Source organism: Podarcis vaucheri, assembly GCF_965113315.1.
Source record: "Podarcis vaucheri genome assembly, chromosome: 7".
NCBI classification, from domain to species: domain Eukaryota; kingdom Metazoa; phylum Chordata; class Lepidosauria; order Squamata; family Lacertidae; genus Podarcis; species Podarcis vaucheri.
Genome location: NC_138765.1, coordinates 26,151,702 through 26,172,749, shown reverse-complemented (window position 1 = coordinate 26,172,749; position 21,048 = coordinate 26,151,702). Strand labels below are relative to the sequence as shown.

Below are 21,048 nucleotides of genomic sequence, written 5' to 3'. Positions count from 1 at the left end.
AGGTGCGGTTCGCTCCCTCCCATCGCTTAGGGACAGAGTTCCACCAGTATAATGGCTTGAGGAGCCGGGGCTGTATCCCGCGTTAGTAATACCCTAGAGCTGACCCACTGAAATTAATGGACGTGGCTGACTTAGGTCCATTAATTTCAGTGGGTCTGTTCGGGAGCTGAAGGTAACCCATGTGCTTTCATTATATGCGTGGCAGCAGGCATAAATCCACCAGGCGCAGCTATATTCATTCATTTTTAATGCAGCTAACGGATGCACCGTCGCTGGAGTGCGTTGCTGAGCACTAAGCCCCACTGAGTTCAAAAGTACTTGCTTGCTAATAAGCATGTTGAAGATTACAATATAACCGCGTGATCATATGCATTTATTCATCTACACAATAGGGTGTCATATGCTAATTAATTAAAGAGCATACGTTTATGCTGCAGTAACTCCCACATTGAGGGTGCCGTGAATTCTGTTTTGTTGTATTTATGTAGATTTTCCTTTTTTAAGAAAATCCTTTTATGTCTTACCTGTGCATTTCAAGTTCTGTGTGTTTTTAACTTATAAACTGCCCAGAGAACTTCATGTTATGGGGTGGTGTACATATACAATACAATAAATAAATACCACTGTAAGTTGCTCCAAGGTATTTTATGTAGTAAGCGACCAATTTTTATTTTTATTATATATACTCCACCCATCTGCCTGGGTTTCCCCAGCCACTCTGGATGGCTTACAGCATATCTAAAAATGTAATAAAAGCATATAATGATTAAATTTAAGTTTGCAGACTAAATTTCCCTTTTGTCTCTAGGCAGAAGATCTGGCACACCATAACGCTCACAGACGTGACAGCTTGTGACACCAGAAACCCATGTTTGCATTTAAGGCATCAAAATGTTACATGGTACTTCACTTCAAAAAGTGATCTGCCAGATTGTAGTGATTGAAATCACTCGCTGACAGTTCCCTCTTGATTATATTAAGAACAATCTATATCATAGAAACATTTTTTAAAAACCCTGACATATATAGAATCCAACCATTGGTCCATTTAGCTCAGTGTTGTCAACACTGAATGGTTGTAGCTCTCTGGGGTTTCAGACATTCCCAGCCCTACCTGGAGATGCCTGGCGTTGGACCTGGGATTTTATGCATGGAAAGCAGATGCTGTACCACTGAGCTATAACTCTTCCCTAGATATATTCACCACATTTTCTGCAAGAAGGAATTCAATGGAGGTTATATCAATGCACCTCAAAACTGTATCTTGGGAGATTTTATGGACGCCAGAAATTGGGTACTAACCGTGCAACATGTGTACTCCGAAGAAAATCTTTGTGTCTGATGGGACTTATTCCCAGTAAGTGTGTCACCCCCATACCCACTAGGTGTGCTTTGTGAGCTGCTAGTGGTGGTTGGAAAATCTTGCTAGTCGCTCTTGAGTACTAGATTAGACTGATCTTGGTCTGCTTGTGCCTCCAGATGTTGGGCTTCAGCTCCCATTAGCTCCACCCAGAACAGGCAGTGGACAAGGATAATGAGAGTTGAAGTCCAGAAAAATCTGGAGGCCAACACATTGGCTACCTCTGCAGTAAAGCAGTTACTCTATTCTTAGAGAATTGCCCTTAAGAACACAAACGGTACCTCCGCAGATGTAGAGGCCTTCAGTTTTTAGCCATTTATTTATTGCACTTTCCCCTGATTTACCGTGCTCACGGACAATGATCCACATTAGTGGACAGCACCATAATAAAAGGCAACCAGAAGGCCTCTTAAAAGCGGGCAGCGCCGTAATAAAAACATCAGAAGACCTCTAAATCAAAAACAGGACTTTGCTCGTTCACCCAGTGAAGAGAGTTTAGGAGTTTCTGAATCATTGCATTGCTTTGTAGAAAGTGTAGATGTTCTGTAATGGTTTAGAGAAGAAACAAGGGCTGTAAAGTTAGTATTTTATTGACAACAAATTCAGGATGCATGAAATATTGTTATGTGTTTGGGGGTTTAGTCTGGATGAAACCCAATGTCTCCTTCCAAACCTGCGATCCTATATCTGTGAGGGTAGAATGTATAACAAGACAATAAAATAGTAATCATAATAATCATAGAGAGGTTGAATAGCATAAAATAAATTCCACAGTGGAATACAAGATTGGCAGAAATACGAAACATACCAAATTTCAAGAATGTTGCCAGATAAACTCATATTTAGTGGGAATGTGCCAACCCTGAGATTGTTTGGTCATATAAATCACAAACGGCCCCCAAGCAGAGGCAACAATTAATTCTTTATCTGTTGGTTGCCACTCATCTAGTGATCTATAGGGTGGAAGGTTAAGACTTGTTACTCTAGGGATCTATGGTTTAAAAAAGTCATGTTCATTGCCATTTTTAAAAAGCTGGCTCCTAAGAAATGTGCCACTAGGGGTGATTAGGGGTGATGCAGACCCCTCTGGTTTAGAGCAATAAATCTTAGGTTGCATCCAGTTTTACAACTTCCTGCTCCTCACACATCTTGAATCTATCTTTTGAGAACAAGGGACAAGCATGGCTTCTTTCTTTCTCCAACCAGATAGTTAGGAGTATAGAACTCTTTCCTTTCAAGAATGAACTTCCTTGAATGATCATAAGCTTGCTTATTTTACACCAAGGCTCAGTGTAAATACCTTTCAACTAGAGGTATGTACCAGGCAAGGATTCCACTTAACTCAACTTAATTTCTGCTGCTGCTGCAAATAAATGCTGTGTGCAGACAGATTTGCTGGAGTTCTTTTGAAAGAAAGCTGTCCTCCCTGTAATCACACTTAAGGTGGAAAAGATACAGTGCATGTGTTCTTTTACTCTTATTACCAGGGGGCTTGAGAACATATAATCTAACATCTCCTGAAACTATTTCCAGACTAGTCTTTGAGGGGACTAACATTTTTAGCAATGAGCAGGTGGCAATTTTTTTGTAAAAATGTCTCAAACCAGCTATGATTGCTAGTTCTCAGTGTGCCGTTCTCTAGAATCAGTTTTAACAAGGCTGTGATCTTCTGTTTTGTAGTAAGTGTTAATAATATTAACATTTCCTCGGCACACGTGATCTGTTGGGAGTGATTCTGAATTTCTAATGCCCATATTAAAGTAAAGGCTAGAGGGGAACTTGGAACACTTACTCTGCTCAAAGCACTGGTCTGGAGCATACAGTCAAGTTCTTTAGATGTTCATTTGCTACAAGATGTATATTCTGCCTTTCCTCCAAGGAAGTCAAGGTGATTTACATTGTTCTCCCCTCCCAGTTTTATCTTCACAACAATACAGTAAGTTAGGTCACCTGTGAGCTTCATGGCTGTGTAGAGATTTGAACCCTGATCTCCCAAGTCATAGTCTGGCACTCTAACCAACTACTCCAGATTAACTCTCCCTAATTACTCAGTGTGGCTAAGAGACTACTACTTTTTATTTTCTCCTCTTATTCAACGCACAAATAGGAAGAAAAGGCAAACAAAATCTAACACACCTATCTAGTCTTCCAAGTCTTTACATTAGGGCTGGGCATTTTTTTGGTCCTCCAGCTGTTACTGCACTACATTTCCCATCATCTCTGACCATTGGCCGATGGGACTTGGAGTCCAAAATCATTTGGAAGGTCACCCTTCTTTAACACAATATCTTCAATTAATTACAAGTAATAATTAAGACATCTTGGAATACAATTTCTGTAGGTCTATTCCAGTGCTGTATAAAATCAATAAGCCTTTCCCTTCCCAAAATGCTTATAAGCAGATAAGTTTATCCAACGAAATGGTGCTCCAGAGTATTGGGCCCCAACTTCCAAAGATAGTAGTTGCTCTGTTTTCATTGCTTTCACCAATAAACACCAAGCTATTGTCAACACACATAAACACAATCAACATCACAATATGTCCTTTGTTGCCCAAGGGACGACATATCTGAGGGGGTCCCTCCTCAATATGGTTAAGGGTATAACTGGATTTTGTACCATAGAATATCCCTGGTATTATGGGCAAATGATCCCCTGATGATTCCACAACATGGACAGAGTTGCAAACATTGCAGGCAGTACGACCTATCTAAAAAGCTTGCACATTAAGAGGTTCATCCATGGACAGGAAGCTGAGCCAAGTCTTGATATCATATCAGGCTAACACAGCAAACGGAGGGGCTGTCTTCACTGTGCATTGCTACTTGATCTCTTGAAGCTTGTGCTATAGCAGAGATGTGGATCCTCCAGGCAGTGGAAGCTGATCTGTTAGGGCAAATGGGGCACAGCCTCACCAACCTCAGCCTGCCATCAGCCAGTCCCAATCTGCCTGCCTTCTTACAGCCTTTTGAAGGGGTAGCACTGGCTGTCAGCCTCCTCCTGCTGCTGCTGATCTACCTCAGTGTTACCTTTGTAGAACTCAACTGGGAGAAATTAGTTGGCTGCATCAGTCTCTGGCTCCACCTGCAATTGGCCTCCTTGCTTTCCACCCCAGTTGGCACCATCCACCACTAACTCCAAGGAGTGGATTTATACACAGAAAAGAAACACTATACTGTAAATAAGTCAGAAATTAGATTGTGATAACAAAAGGAAAAAAATCCTATGGAAAATCATGTGGAAAAAATTTTTGTGCTCTCTGGTGCCATCTGGTGTTGCATGTTTATAACACATTCAAATCATTGTTTTTTTATTTATGTAGCTGTGTCCCATGTGTTGTTGGACTACAACTCCTGACTATTGGCTACGCTAGCTGGCTGGCTGGGGCTGATGGGAGTTGAAGTCCAGCAACATCTGGAAGCTCACCAATTCCTTGCCTCTGCAGTGAAGAGTTCTCAGACAACCGTGTAGAACTCGCCAAACTCCAGAGTAAAAAATTCTCGCTTCATTTTTGGTCTTCATGCAAGTAAACCATTTCTCCTAAGCTTGACACGTTGACAGTATTGGGCCCTGAGCATAGCGCGCTGTGCCTTCTGTTGACATGCTTAATTTTTTGACACATTTTTTAATGTATGTGTAGGGGGAGCAATCTATTGAAATAACCATTTTCTTCATATGTAAAAAGCTTCCATCTCCTTTCATAATGCTTCAGGCTACCAAGCTTCATTAGCTACAAAGCCAGGGACCTATTTTTCTAACTAATGATATTTTCTCGATTTGATTTCTTTTCCCTCTTCTAAATAATAGTAATGAAATGGCGGGCAAAAGTCAAAGATAAATTGAGAGTAGCCAGATACTATGTGGGCAGAGGAAATGAAGGCTAAGCTACGCTAGCCTTCCTCAAGGGCTATGCAACGCCAACTGGCCCTGCAAGAAGGGTTGGAGAGGAAGAGGCAGGAAATGACATCACCAATGCTCCTGGAAGAAGAAGAGTTTGGATTTGATATCCCGCTTTATCACTCCCCTAAGGAGTCTCAAAGTGGCTAACAATCTCCTTTCCCTTCCTCCCCCACAACAAACACTCTGTGAGGTGAGTGGGGCTGAGAGACTTCAAAGAAGTGTGACTAGCCCAAGGTCACCCAGCAGCTGCATGTGGAGGAGCGGAGACGCGAGCCCGGTTCCCCAGATTACGAGACTACCGCTCTTAACCACTACACCACACTGACCACACTGGAAGAGTCATGAACAGGACAGGCAGTGGTCAGCAGGGCAGTGAAGGCGAGGTGGCATTGCATATCCGGCTTCAGAATGACAGGCACTGCTCAGGGTGGTGTGAGCAGAGTCAGGGCCAATCCAACGCTCCTGGTGCTGGCGCTGTGCTTACCTTGAGTTGAGCTCTTCATGCCTCAGAAGTCAGGTGCGAAACTCTACCCTGCCATCACTGACCCACTGGCCACTACCGCACCAGAGGATGGCAATCTGATGAAGACAGCAAATGTTGATGCCCCTTAAAAATGGAGTGAACAGTGAGTGGGTTGTTCCATGGTAGACCCACCTATCAGAGAGTTGGAGAAGACCACTTTGCCCAGCCTTAATGCAGTCAATGCATGGCTTGGGAATCGCCAGCAGATGGTCTGTGCAGCCTCTGCTTAAGACCTCCAATCGGAGGAGAGCCAACCAACTCTAGACAATTGGGTCCATAGAACTGCTCTTACCATCAATAACTTTTCCCTGATGTTCAACCAAAATCTACCCTCGTGTATCTTTAGCCCGTTACATGTACACCTGCCCCTCTGGGGCAGCAGAGAAGAAGTATTTGCCTTCTTCTCTGCAATGCCCCTTCAAGGATTTAAAAAGTGCTATGATCCTGCCCCCATGCTCCCAGTCTTCTTCTCTTCTGATCCCATCTCCCTCCAGGCAATTAGTTTCATTGTCAGATCACTCCTGTCACCAAGGTATTTCTGCCACTGGTCAGCCAAAATATGCCCTCCTGTAACATAAGCTCATTAGGTTCTAGCCTTTGTCCTTTGATCTGCGACAGTCCAGGTATGAAAGAGACTGCTAGCATGTCTCTTTCATTGTGTGCTCTGGAGTAAAGATACCCCATTCCTTTCCTCTTTGGGCTTGTTTTTTGTATCGACTGCCATCTTCATTGCTCTCCTTTGAATCCATTCCAGCTTGCCCACATCTTTCTCTAAGTATGGTGCCTTGAGCTGAACGTAGGAGGTCCAGCATGGAATAAAGGGGAACTTATACTTCATATGGGACGCAGGTGGCTATGTGGATTAAACCACAGAGCCTAGAACTTGCCGATCAGAAGGTCGGCAGTTCGAATCCCCATGACGGGGTGAGCTCCCGTTGCTCAGTCCCTGCTCCTGCCAACCTAGCAGTTCAAAAGCACGTCAAAGTGCAAGTAGATAAATAGGTACTGCTCCGGCGGGAAGGTAAAAGGCGTTTACGTGTGCTGCTCTGGTTCACCATGTGGTCATGCTGGCCATATTACCCGGAAGCTGTACGCCGGCTCCCTTGGCCAATAAAGCGAGACGAGCGCCGCAACCCCAGAGTCGGTCACAAATGGACCTAATGGTCAGTGGTCCCTTTACCCTTTACCTTTAATACTTCATATGACTTGAGAACTCTGGCTTTATTAGGCTAAAATCACATTCATTTTAATTTTTTTTGCTGACTTATGTTCACCTTGTGATCTGCTGTGACCCTTTTCACATTCACTGTTTCCAAGTTAGGTGTCACTCGCTTGATATTGTTGCATAAATGCAGAACTTTTGCATTTGTTTCTGCTGAATTTTCATTTTCATAGTTCCAGGCCATCCCTTCACATTATGTCAAGCTCACTCTGAATTTTATTCTGTTTTCTGAGGTGTTGGCTACCGTTCCCTGTTTAGTGCCATCTATGGTAGTATATGGGACGTGGGTGGCACTGTGGGTTAAACCACAGAGCCTAGGACGTGCAGATTAGAAGGTCAGCGGTTTGAATCCCTGCGACAGGGTGAGCTCCCATTCCTCGGTCCCTGCTCCTGCCAACCTAGCAGTTCGAAAGCACATCAAAGTGCAAGTAGATAAATAGGTATCACTCCGGCAGGAAGGTAAACGGCGTTTCCGTGCGCTGCTCTGGCTCTCCAGAAGCAGCTTAGTCATGCTGGCCACATGACCCGGAAGCTGTATGCCAGCTCCCTCGGCCAATAAAGCGAGATGAGCGCCACAACCCCAGAGTCGGTCACGACTGGACCTAATGGTCAGGGGTCCCTTTACCTTTACCTTTTATGGTAGTATAGATGCACTCTTGAATGTCTGGGTAGGAATTTCTTCAGCATCGCTGAACAATGTGATCCCATCCCATGACAGAGGCCTATAAAAATCACCGCCACAGGAGGCTACTCTACTAAGGTGAATGGCGACATTGGCCCACCAGCCTCACTTTGGCTCCAATCAGCCCCCACCTGCCTGTCTTCTTTCTTACAACCAGTTAGGGAGAGGCTCTGCTGTAGATCTTCCTGCCTTCTGCCTTAACTGTCCCAATGGGTGCAAGTCACCCCGACCACTGTCATGGCAGACTGCCACAGTCCATAAGATTCTGCTCAGTGCTTATAATGTCTTCAACTCTTCCTGTCAAGGGACTGGCTAGTTTCCTTTGCTCCTCCCTCTTTCTCTGCCACCTCCGATCTTCGCCTCTAACAGGCTTTGCAGCTCAGACCTTAATCCCCTGCGAGAGAAGACCAGGCTCTCTCTTCTGGGCTACAGCTGTGCTTCACGAAATATTACCCTTGCTGTTATGAATCTTACATGGTGCCTCAAGGCAGCCATACAGCAGCCATCAAGGTAAAGCCCTTGGGGAACAGGTTACCTCTATTGAGCTGGGGGGCGGGAAGCAGAGTCAGCTGCTGCAGAGAGGTTTGGGATGTCAAGCAGGGATTCACCCACACCACCTGCTCTTTATCAGTTTGAAGTCAGACTGCAGTATCTAAAGATAACTGTAGAATAGAATACCTCTATAATTCCAAAGATAGCTCTAGCATAGAATTCTCTAGCATGGGCCAGGAGAAGGTCCATGGGCATAGTTGGGGGAGGCAAGGGGGCAACTGCTCACCCTCCCCCCCAATCAAGTAAATAAATAAAAATACTTAACTAAATATCACTTGGATGATTTTGTGGTGCATTCTAGCGAATGCAAGTGGCAACCTAACTGAGTGATAGATTTCTCAGTGGTTTGTAGTATGAGAAAAAACTACAGGAAGACAGAAGTCCTATTTTATCTATGTATGTATCTTTGTATTTATATTTTGAATAATAATAATAATAATAATAATAATAATAATAATAATAATAATTTATTATTTATACAGTGCCCATCTGGCTGGATGGCTTCCAACAAAATATTAAAAATACACTAGAACATCAAACATTAAAAGATATCAAGGTGGTATACAATTTATAGGAATAAAATCAGCAAAAAGTATCCATAAAAAAACATTATTTAAAATAAACTTCATTAAATACCAATTGGTTAAAAAGGAGAACATTCATATCTCAAAGGCCTGTCTAAACATTATAGCTTTCAAAAGACATATGAAAGAAGGGAGGGATGGTTCTGGAAAGTCTTGTTACTAGCCTACATTATTGAAATTTGGTATGCAGAATGTGGCTTGTGAATCTGATACGTAGACGTTACCCTATGGGAATCAGGCACAGAGAGATTTGGAGAGAAAAATAATAAAGTTGCCTATCGTAGGAAGTACTTAACTTGGATAGAAAAGCTTCTCTCTAAGCTTACTAATCTATAGAGGAAACAAAGGCAGGTCTGAGAGAGTGAGGAGGAGGAAGCTGTGAACAGGATGCAACCTAAGGCTTGTCAATCTAAAGTTCAAAGGAGAGAGAGGTCAGCAGAGAGGCCAAAGGTACAGGGATAGTCTAGGAATCTGAATCCCTTTTTGGTCAGCTGAGTTGCACCTGAACTTCCAACAGAAATGAAGCTGTGCTTTTCCACACAGAAGCCCAAGTCATTTATTTGCTGCAGAAATGCTGTTTCTCAGGCAAATCCAATACCATTTCCAGTGCTCTGTCGGGTTGCAAAGCACCTTCAACAATCACCAGCAACTATTTGGGCCAGCTAACATAGGTACCCAATTCTCGAATGACTTCTCTCCTTTGAGGTGGCACCATTCAACTTTGCTCAGCAGGAAACCAACATAAAGTCACCATGTGTACCAATCTATTTCATTTCTTCTTCTTTCCTGGTTTGATTTCCAGACGATTGTTCTTCATATACTGCTGTGCCTCCTCGTTTTCTACACAGTGTATTACATGACTGGAAGCATTTGCTGTGGAGCATTCAGGTGAGGCTGCTCTCTGTGAACCATAGATGTTACTCTCAACCTCTCCTGTTAGCATCTCCCACAAGCGTTCAGTCTTCCTGCTGCTGCTCCTAATAAGTGTTTGCGAATGTTCTTTTCCCCTCCACACCTGACACAATGCTTAATTACAGTGTAGGCCATTTATTTTAATTTCCCTTTAGCTTTGTTCTGTTACAAAACACACCTGAGAGCATGTTCCTGGGAATCTTAAGGCTTGTGGTCAATGTTAGTCACACTCAGCGTAGATCTATGGACATCCTTTATTTATTTCATTCATATCCCAACTTTTTCTCCAAGGAGCAGAAGGGCTTTCCCCCTTCCTCATTTAATTCCCACAGCAACACTCTGAAAATTAAGCAATTATTAATATTAACTAATGGACATATTAATAATATTAATGTCTATATTAATGGATATGATTAACTTAGGTCCATTAATTTCAACGGATGTACTCCAGGAATAAACACAGAGAGACATAAAGTTTTGATTCTTGTCAATTGTCTTTTAGTTGGTTGTTTAAAATTATTGTTTTCTCTATGTTTTTAGTAATTGTATTTATCTATTAAAATAAATATATAAAATAAATTAATAAGAATTGTAAACATCTTTCAATTTTAGTGTCTGTTTCTCATTTTCACACATTAAGTACAGTTTGCCACACTTCTGCTTCAGTCTGTGATTTTTTTTAAGTCCTCAAAGAAGTTTGTCAGCATTTTAGTAAAAATAATAATAATAATAATAATAATAATAATAATAATAATACCTTTATTGCCAATGTACAACCTGTGTACAATGAAATTAACCGAGCCTCCCCCCCAAACACTCAATCTCATTGCACTCTGTGTGCTTGTTACATAACACACCAACCCCGAAAGTCAGTTGCACTATATTATTTTCTGTTCAGCCCACGGATAGTAACTGTTTTTTAGCGTGTTGGTACGACTGATTATGGGACGTGGGTGGTGCTGTGGGTTAAACCACAGAGCCTAGTGTTATGTACTGAAGTTCTCACCCTGGGCCAGCAGGGGGATACTGTAGATAGTTATGCAAATGAAGGATCGAAAGTGATGTTCAGTGATTGGATAGTTTGTATGCAAATGAAGGATCGAAAGTGATGTTCAGTGATTGGATAGTTTTAGAAAGTCGTTACAGTAACAAGGTACTGGAGCTCTATATAAGCAGGCTGACTGAGCCCTTCAGCTCAGTTCAGTTCTGGCCTCAGAATAAAGAAGAGCTGTTTGAAGAATCGCTGTGTCGTCTGATATGTTCGCCCACAACTTAACACCTAGGACTTGCCAATCAGGACTCCTGCCAACCTAGCAGTTCGAAAGCACATCAAAGTGCAAGTAGATAAATAGGTACCGCTCCGGCGGGAAGGTAAACAGTGTTTCTGTATGCTGCTCTGGTTCGCCAGAAGCGGCTTAGTCATGTTGGCCACATGACCCGGAAGCTGTACGCCGGCTCCCTCGGCCAATAAAGTGAGATGAGTGCCGCAAACCCAGAGTCGGTTACAACTGGACCTAATGGTCAGGGATCCCTTTACCTTTACCTTACGACTGATTATACTTCTATATCTCCTGCTTGAGGGTAGATTAAAGAGGTGCTGGCCGGGGTGTGAATCATCCCTGATAATTTTTCTCGCTCTCCTAAGGCAACGATCCCTTGAGATGTCATCTAGCGGGCTCAGGGGACAGCCCAACAATGATATCATGATATCATGTGCTGTGTTCACCACCCTCTGCAAAGACTCATTCCTCCTGATATACACATTCTAGTATGCATTTTTGCCTAATACACTTTTTCTTTTGGAAAGCTTTCTTCTTGAAGGTAGCTGGCCACTGGGCTAACAAAGGTTTCCCACTCCGATTTAAACCAATGAGGCTTTCTTCCAAGTGTAGCTACATTTAAGACCAAAGTGATTACCCATCCATCAATGATAGACAGGTTTATGAGTGCCTAGCTTGACTCCCATTGTTGGTTAACCTCCCAGCCTGGCAAGAAGAGCAATGATCTGTAATAACTTAGACAAAATGTCTGGGGAAGAACGGTACTTAAGCCTTCAAGGGTACTGGGTGGCTCTGCCAAGTTGTCCAGTCTGACAAAGTTGTTGGGTGAAACCATAGATCTCTTTGGGCAAAGTGGACAAAGTAATCAATCACAGTTACATGAAGCAAGCAGAACCCACAGCAAAACATTGCAATTTCCTTTTCAGGGTTCTAGCTGGGTGCATGAACACAATTACCTTTCTGCAATACTGTACCTACAACAGCCTATCACCAGGGCTGGGTGGAAGCTGGGGGAAGAGTTTGCCTAAGGCAGTGGAGGCCAAACTCAGCCCTCCAGACGTTTTGAGACTACAACTCCCGCCATCCCTAGCTAACAGAACCAGTGGTAAGGGATGATGGGAATAGTAGTCCCAAAACATCTGGAGGGGTGAGTTTGGCCACCACTGGCCTAAGGCAAATAGTGGAGGGCCAAACTACACAGTAAGCTAAATGCACAATTATATTTCATGTATCTGGGCTTGCTGTTTGTTAAATAGCAGCTCTCTCAGGATTGGAGAGGGCTGAATCTTTTCTTCCCCACCATGCTCTCATATAAAACTGTACCCCTTAAAACTGCCATTGTCACTAACAGTTTGCTGCAGAGGTTTTTTATTTTATTTACTATAACTTTTTAATGGATTTATAAACAAGGATCATAGGAATAATAAATGATACAAATAAATAGACCAAGTCTTCTCATGCCATGTGTATACCACAAAAGGAGCATAATTAATCTTCAGTGATATCTGCAGCATATGGTTCATTATTAGCGGTCAGTGTATAAGTTTTTGGTTTGTGAATTGGTTTAAACAAAAATAAAGGGGAGCAGGACAGAACAGAGTTAACAGATAAAGTTCAACATTGCATAGCCAAATGTTTAATCAGGAGCCTTTGTGGTTGTGCTTCGATTAAGTATGAGTCATATTCATTTCTCCCCTACTGTTACCAATGAAACAGTTGGTATATTGAGGAACGTGGAGGGGTGGGTTCAAAGGGAAGATAATATATGTTTAAATTAAATTTAGATAAATCCGATTGAAGCAAATGATGACGAGGTTATTCATTTTCTGGAATATTGGCATATGTTACGAAATTAAACCACACCAGAGTAAACCCATCTTTCCTGACCTGTTCACGTTTCAACCATAGTTTATTTGCTAATCTCTTAAAGAGGGTTGTTTCAGTTTACAGTGGTTACAGACGCTTCAGGTTACATATGCTTCAGGTTACAGACTCTGCTAACCCAGAAATAGTACCTCGGGTTAAGAACTTTGCTTCAGGATGAGAGCAGAAATTGTGCTCCGGCGGCGCGGCGGCAGCAGGAGGCCCCTTTAGCTAAAGTGGTGCTTCAGGTTAAGAACAGTTTCAGGTTAAGAACAGGCCTCCAGAACGAATTAAGTACTTAACCCGAGGTACCACTGTATTGCAGAATTGAGATTCAAATGCTCAGCTTCTGTACTTGGAAACATCATGTAGGATAAAGTGGACCTTGCTCGGAATCAGCAAGAGTTAGATGAAGTCAGTGGAATTTACAAGTGCCACCATCATAACTGTCATGAAGCTTCTGCCGAATTTAACCTCAAGTACTTTTCTTTCCAGGCTCAACAACTTTGGCATGCTTATCCCTTTTGAATTCAACATGGAACCATCTTATTCAAATCCCAAATATCTGGGTGAGTTGGGGAAACCCTTTAGTGTTCATAGAGATGGCACTGCCTTTGAGGGTGGGGGAAGAACAGAAGCATCAAGGTATGCCTATGATGCAAAACTCAGAGTAGACCCATTCAAATTAATGGACCAAAGTTAGTCATGCCGATTAATTTCATTAGGTTCACTTTAATAATAATAATGAAGAAGAAGAAGAAGAAGAAGAAGAAGAAGAAGAAGAAGAAGAAGTAGAAGAAGAAGAAGAAGAAGAAGTTATTTTTCATACCCTGCCCATATGGCTGGGTTTCCTCAGCCACTCTGGGCGGCTCCCGACAGATAAAACATCACACATTAAAAACTTCCCTAAACAGGAACTTTGAATAGGACTGGCAATGGATAAAACCTAGAAAGTCTAAAATGAATGACCTCTGTATAGAAGACGACATCAAAGACATTTTGCTCTAGGGGGGCTACTAGGGGGCGCATTGGAAGATGGCCAACAATACCATCTCTCCGACCCACACGGGGTAATTAAGAGGCTGTTATGGGAGTAGGCAGCCTCCCTTGTTGCCCCAAGGAAATGGGGAACACTGCCCTTGCCTGCTGTGCCCATAAATCACGCACTAATTCAAAAGAAGGGGGTGAGGGCACTAGGCAGAATGCCCCCGTGTGGACCTCGGCTCTCCTGGACGCTGTCTCTGATCGCTACTAGCTGCAGCAATTTGGAATAATTAATTACAAAAGAAGCAAATGCACATATTTCAAGTGAAGAAGGGGAGTGAAGTCTGCTAATTTAAGTGACCTCTGCGAAAGAAGACGACGGGTTGGAGAAACAGGAATATTTTACGATGAAGATACACCAAAGGCTGGGTATGTTGACAACGGGACTGAATGGGGGGGGGACCTTTTTTACTTTCCTTCTATGTGATTTACAAGAACCCCTCCTCATTAGAATCGTCGGTTGAACTGAGCCAAGCAGGATGATTAAGGTCTGTGTGGAGATAAACTTTAACCAAAAGTATGCTTTATGGAGATCGAGAAGCAATAAGAGCTTTTGGAATTGCGCAGCAATTAATTCGGAGTCGCCATCTTGCCAAAGGATTTATAGCCGGGAGGAAGAACGGACTTGTTTTCAGACTGCATTCATGGTGAATCTCCTCAGAGGTTTTGAGAAAGGAGGCAGATTGGTGAAGATTAATGACGCTAAGACTGTTTTGATGTATGGAAGTGATGTTATATGGAAAACGTCTGGATATGGCTACTGGATAAAAAAATAATATCCACGCAGGATTACAAAATGTTCTAACCAGCTTGTGGAGACTATCAGAGGTCATAAAGAGAAAGGAAAAATATATGAAAATAACAACAAGAGATGTGGAAAAACAATAAGAAAGGACTGGATAGTACTGTGAACATCATAAGGTTAGATTTGTGGACATTAAAACAACAGTAAGAAGCAAGAAGTTGATTGGATCCCCTTCGGAACTTGAAATATGGGTACCCCCAACAAAAATTTAAAATTCGGCTGTGTAATTTGGAATTTATGTAATTTGGTTTGATTTGATGTGATTGGTCGGTTAATAAAAAATTATTCTAAAAAAAAGAAAGACATTTTGCTCTACTATACAGGAGAACGACTGTAGTTTAGAATTTTAAACTGCTGTTGTTGTCCCCCCCCCTCAATTTATAATCCAGAATATCTGGATTACACCAGGTCATTGAAGGCTTTCTTTCCCCTTTCCTCCTTCCTAAGCAAACGTGCTGTCGATGGAGACCACCTTTCTGATCAGCGGCCTCCTCTTCGCTGTGCTACTGAAACGCTGGGTCTGGGATTATACCATCACTGTTACCATGGTCCATGTGCTCTTGACTGTTGCAGGTGAGTTCAAGGCAGTCATGTGCTAAGTTGGAGGGACCCTTTCAAGGATGGAAAAAGGAGCAACGTTTGGCACTGGATTGCAGATTTCATGGACCAGTGAGGTAACAGCCAACTGTCCAGCTAAGATATTACTGTATTGGCCTGAATATAAGCCTCACTTCCCCCCAAATTCCAACCGTGAAAAGTTAAAGTGCGGCTTATATTCGTGACTTTACAGTATGCAGCCAGAAGCACGGGGCAAACAGTGCCAGGAGCGCGGCAAAGTGGTGCCCGCCCTGTGCGTATTCCCCTGTCCTCTCCCCCAAGGCCGGGAAGGGAGAGGGCGAGATAGGGGAAAGGCCATTGGCAACGCAGCGTGGCTCTCCCGCCCCCCATAAGCAGCCAGGAGCAGTGAGGAATGGAGCGGCTTATATATTTTTCTTCTTCTTTTTTCCTCTCCAATTTTAAAGGTGCGGCTTATAATCGAGTGCGGCTTATATTCGGGCCAATACGGTATCAGTCATGTTCAAATCTTTTGTTTATTTACTTAAGTTATATACTGCTTCATATTTCTACAAAAGTTTCTAAGCAGTTTATAAGTCACCCCCAAAGCAAGTTAATACAAGGGAATATAATACAAACTCCACATGCAATGCAAAACAGTATTACTAATCACCAGCATAATAACGACTTCAGATGGTATTTAAGGCTTGTCCAACTCAGAGTAGACCCACTGACATAAACATGACCACCTATAGTCTTCACTTCAGTGGGTTTACTTGAGTAGGACTTAGAACCTTCCACATTTTAAGTTAACATAATTAAACAACTAAGAACTGACTGCAAAAGGAATTTATTGATGAAAGAACAAGATATATCCAGGTTATGGGCAGGAGAGAAATGTAATTCATTTTTGTATTTAAAGGCAGACTAACCTAAGCTGCACTTAATGAAAGAAGATGAAAAACAATAGGCAGGCATCCTTCAAAATTTGCATTTATCCGAATTTTGCAATGCAGGTTGTCAGCTAAGCAAGGAGTACAAAAATGTATTAGGGTAAAGTGTGCATTAAAAATGCATTTATCAGCAAAAATTACCGCTACATAAAATATGTTACATCAGGGGAGATTGTTTTGCAAAAACGGATACATTTGTGACCTTCCCATTCACACCAGCCAGCATGCCAAGTAGTCAGAGGAATGATGGGAGTTGTAGTCCAATGCCACTGGTTCTCCACTCCTGGCCTAAAAAGTTCACCCAGCAGACAAAGCCAACTTTTCCCTTCTTCCCACAGGCATCCTCTCTACCCCCACCACCCTAGAAGCAGCAGTAACAGCTAATGATCCTGCAAAATCAAATTTAAAAACAGCTTTAAAGCAAATATGAACATTACCAAGGAAGAGAGCGTTGTTTTTAAATAGCTTGCAAATGGTTGGCACCCGCCTCTTCTCTCATGTCCCTGCCTCCGCTATTGTTCTGTCCCATTAATCCCTGTTCCATGTGGAACCATCTTTCCTTCTCTCCCATCATGGCAGCAATGATAACAGGGAAGAGCCTTCCATTTCTCTTGCGCGCGGAAATGCCAGAAAGACAGGCGCCGACATCTGCAGCCTGCTGGTGCTAATGGACTGGAAAAAGGCACCCATCACTTCGCTGTCACCATGAGAGGTGCAACGCTCCCCCTCGGCTTCCCATGTCAATTGCGTTGCTGGGGGGTATCTATGGAAAAGACTAATTGCTTAGTCATAAGCAAAGCAATTTTTGCTAAATGGGAGCCAGACACATGCGCTTTAGTAGAAAGGATTGTGTTGCTCCCGTGCCACAGTCCCCATGCGTTTTCCGATTAGGGCCACTGCATGGGCCTCCAACATGGGCATGATTTGTTGGCGTCCTGGCTCAGGCATGATAAACTGCAGCTGCTTCTGCTGCCAAAGCAAGGTGCAGTCACTCTCTCTCCCCCCTTTAAAATTGTGACTCGGGGGGAGGCAAACTTCTGTGCTCCAAGATTGAGATGGATGGATGAAAGGGCTAAGATAGGCAAATTAAGAGATGATTGATGAGCGAAGCGAGGAACGGGGAAGAGCTGCACAAAGAGATGAATGGACTTGCAAACAGATAGATGAGTCAGGTTTATTGGATTTGCTATGCCAGAACAGGGTGGTAGCCACCTACTTTAGTAGTCCAGCACACACCTGAAAGGAGCTCAGCCCCTATGCTGGAAGATGCTGCACTGGAAGGGAAGAGGAGGATCTGGACCAATAAACTCTAGTTTTGTCCCCATCCTCCTCCAAAAGGGCAGAGACAGAGAACACAGAAGAGGAGGAAGCCAACAGGCAGTGCCACCCTCAGGATTGACTGTAAGAAAAAAGGCAGGCAGGTGAGGCTGTGACCCATTCATTCTAATGGTCCCACCTCCATTGTGTATGTATGTTGCAAGCACAGTTATCCTGAGTTTTTATCATGAGTACTGGTGGGTCACTCAAGATGGAGAGGACTAGGTAGCAGCAGCAAGGCTAGGAGGCTCCAAGAGTTGGTAGTGGATCCGGCACTGAGGTACGGGCTTTGGCAGCTGTCAAACAATGCTAACTCAGATGTCAGCCTTGCTTCTTATGCACTATCACTGTTCAAGGACTCTTTCCAACTAGGAAAAACACTCAAAGCAGGGCCAGGATGTATGATTGAGGAGAGCTCTGAGAGTCAGATAGAGGGCCTTAGAAGGCCACATTTGGTTCTTGGGCCTACAGTTTCCTGACGCTTCAGTAAGGCAAAGCTGTGCTTCAGGTTACTGAAAACGTTAGTAGTAGAGGCAGCAAAGGGACCTTGGACCCTGGAATGCCACATTTCTCTGATACGTTCTTTCCTACCAAATAAATTATCCTTTACAGCAGGGATTGGCAAACTAAGGTCCACGGGCTGCATCCAGCCCAATTGCCCTCTGGGTCCGGCCCGTGAATGGTTCTGCAATCGCTGCTTGGATCGGTGCGATCGCCATTTTTTTTTGGCCGCCATTTTTGGGTGATTTGCCCCCCTCCCTCCCTCACCATGGCGGCGTCTCCTCCCGGCTTCTCCCCACCCTGCAGAGAAAGGGGGCTGGGCTTTGATAGGAAGCCTTGCCGCCTACCCAACGGCCTCTCCCCATGGCCGCGCTGTGGGATGGAGCTTGGTGCGTCTGCTGGCCCTGTGCCGGGGAAAGCTGGCACGAAAAGGAGAAGCGCCGCCACCGCTGCCAGCTCCCAACCGCAGGCAGAGTGGTGGCGGAGGTAGGCAGGGGGAGGGGAGGGGCTTGGGGAGAGAGAAGCCCCCTCCATCGCGTGCGTGTGCTCCTGCGCACACAGTCCGGCCCGCTACTATGTCTGGGGAATGGTGAACCGGCCCCCTCCCCAAAAAGTTTGCTGACCTCTGCTTTACAGTATAGTGACATCGGCATATCTCCAACTTTTCAGCTGACTTTTCTGACCTGTCTTTTGCAGTAATGAAAGAATTTCCTCTGGTTTGGCAATGGTGGCTGGCGCTTGGTAAGATGATTTTTAAAAAGCCAACTCTGCTTTCGAAGGGATAGTATAAGGTCTGCAGTATTCAAAGTCAATCCAACATGCATTGCTTTGTTTGGGAGTTCACACCTCTGACTGACAGGGTGTTGAGGGCTGGGTCAAGGTGGCCCTCTCACCTTCACCGTGCTGTGCCCAGACCAACCAGTTTGCTGATTTTGTCAGGAAGAACCTGAAAACATGTTTCCTGCCTTCACTCTGATCTGCTAACTCTCATTGGCTAGTTATATGATTATGTCAGTTTCAGAAGGGCAATGCTTCCTGGTCTCAGTCCGGCTTCTCTTGGGTAAAGGAGAGCAAAATGATGTCCAGTAGTGGTGGATTTGCTACTAACAGGGCCATGAACAGGCAGCAAAGGGACAAAAAAACCATGAGCAAAGAGTGGATCTGCATAAAGCTGTGCCCCACTCATCAAACCCCCTCTTTCAAGCTAAAAGAAGTTAGAGAACATCTAGTAATATACACTCATCAGCCACCACTGAAAGGAAGTGCCAGGACCCACAAGTTACCCAGCTGCCCAAGAGTAAGTGCCCTAAGAATTCCTGACACTGGTTGCTAGCTAGTCCATTTCTTTTAGGGAGGTATATTCCCCTGTGGTCATTGGTAAGCTTTGAAAGGGAGGAAGTTGCTGCAGCAACATTAACAGCATTGTTAGGCTATCTTGCAGTAGGGAAGGAGTAGGCAACCTAAGGCCTGGGGGCCAGATGCGGCCCAATCACCTTCTCAATCCAGCCTGCTGATGGTCCGGGAATCAGCGTGTTTTTACATGAGTAGAATGTGTCCTTTTATTTAAAATGCATCTCTGGGTTATTTGTGGGGCATAGGAATTCATTCTCCCCCCCATATAGTCCGGCTCACCACATGGTCTGAGGGACGGTGGACAGGACCCTGACTGGAAAAGGTTGCTGACCCCTGCAGTAGGGTATGTGATGCACCCCAGCTGTCTTATTTCTTTTCTTAATCTTACTTGGTTGCGAGTTCCTGTAAACCACCTTAGAAACCTGTAATCAGCCAGAAAGGAATGATGTAATCTTAAATAAATTATTAGCAGAGGATTAGGGTAATTTAGACAATATTTCATATGCTGATTTACCTTCCCTCTGCAGCCAGCGGCCTCTTCATCATGATTTGCAGCGGAGAACTTGTGACTTACCTCGCCTGCTCCAACACAGACAGCCTTCTTTAAGCTCAAAGCGCCCTCACTTCTTCACATCAACACACAGCGCAAGGCACTCCCTGCTCATTGGAAAGGGACCATGGAGCATGCAAAAGGTCCCAGTTTCAATTTCAGGTTTCTCCAGTTAAATCAGGGATAGGGATCCTGCAGACCTCTAGCTGTTATTGGATTCCAAATCCCATCAGCCACAGCCAGCATTGTCAATAGTCAGAGATCGGGGAAATTTGAGTCCAACACTTGGAGCATCACAGGTTTTCCATTCCAAAGTTAAATGAATCCCAGGTAGAAGGGAATGTGAAGGACCACTGCCTGAGACCCTAGAATAGAAAATGCTGACCCAGATGGACCTATAGTCTGATTTTGGCAGTATATGGCAGATTCTTCCAGCATTCCATTTGAAAAAGGCTGACAAGGGTGCCTAAGCAGACGGCAGCATTTAGCTGTTAATCAATTACAAATATCAGCTTACAATGTGGCCTTGATTAAACAAACAAATTGCTAACTTTAGAAAATATTTTAAATACCTTACAAAAACTGTAGAGGGCAAGCACCATCTAATATAGGCACTCCTTCCAGTGCAAGAAGGGAGGTGCCTCTGGAGTCTATGGTGTCATCTGCTGCAAAACACACATACTGAAACAATGAATGTTTCTTCCCCCTTAGTACTGTTTTTGTACAACTATATGTAATATCATTGTATTTTGTTTATTAAAACATTTATATCCTGCTGATGCAAAACAACTACTCAGGACTGTTTACAACATATATACTAATGGGGTCTGGACTGGCAGTAACTGACCAGGAATGAGATCTTGGGGTTGTATTGGATAGCTCAATGGAAACGTGGGGCAGCTGTGGGAAGTGGCAAATTCCATGTTAGGGATCATTAGGAAAAGCAAACTGCCATTATAAAAATCTATGTGAGACCACACTTGGAATACTGTGTAGAGCTGAGCTTTCAAAACTTTTCACGTTGGTGACATACTTTTTAGACATGCATCATTTTGTGACACAGCCGTTCATTTTTAGTAGCAAACGGAGGTT

At 43.7% G+C, this 21,048-nt stretch overlaps 1 protein-coding gene across 1 annotated transcript; it reads left to right on the top strand.

The window, feature by feature from the left end:
* The first annotated feature begins 1,316 nt into the window (after positions 1-1,316).
* Positions 1,317-20,665, top strand: LOC309537344 (putative transmembrane protein 244). Its single transcript, XM_082232220.1, has 6 exons — positions 1,317-1,357; positions 9,626-9,711; positions 13,374-13,447; positions 15,175-15,300; positions 18,750-18,794; positions 19,934-20,665. The coding sequence occupies exons 2-6, from the start codon at positions 9,680-9,682 to the stop codon at positions 20,011-20,013; spliced, it is 357 nt and encodes a 118-aa protein (XP_082088346.1). The 5' UTR covers positions 1,317-1,357; positions 9,626-9,679; the 3' UTR covers positions 20,014-20,665.
* Positions 20,666-21,048: the final 383 nt, after the last annotated feature.

What these genes read in the sequence shown, in the direction of transcription:
- LOC309537344 (XM_082232220.1), top strand. Translation starts at nt 9,680, where the DNA reads ATGACTGGAAGCATTTGCTGTGGAGCATTCAG. An exon ending in ATTTGCTGTGGAGCATTCAG is followed by an intron (nt 9,712 to 13,373) that starts GTGAGGCTGCTC and finishes TTTTCTTTCCAG; the next exon opens with GCTCAACAACTTTGGCATGC. An exon ending in GCAATGGTGGCTGGCGCTTG is followed by an intron (nt 18,795 to 19,933) that starts GTAAGATGATTT and finishes TTCCCTCTGCAG; the next exon opens with CCAGCGGCCTCTTCATCATG.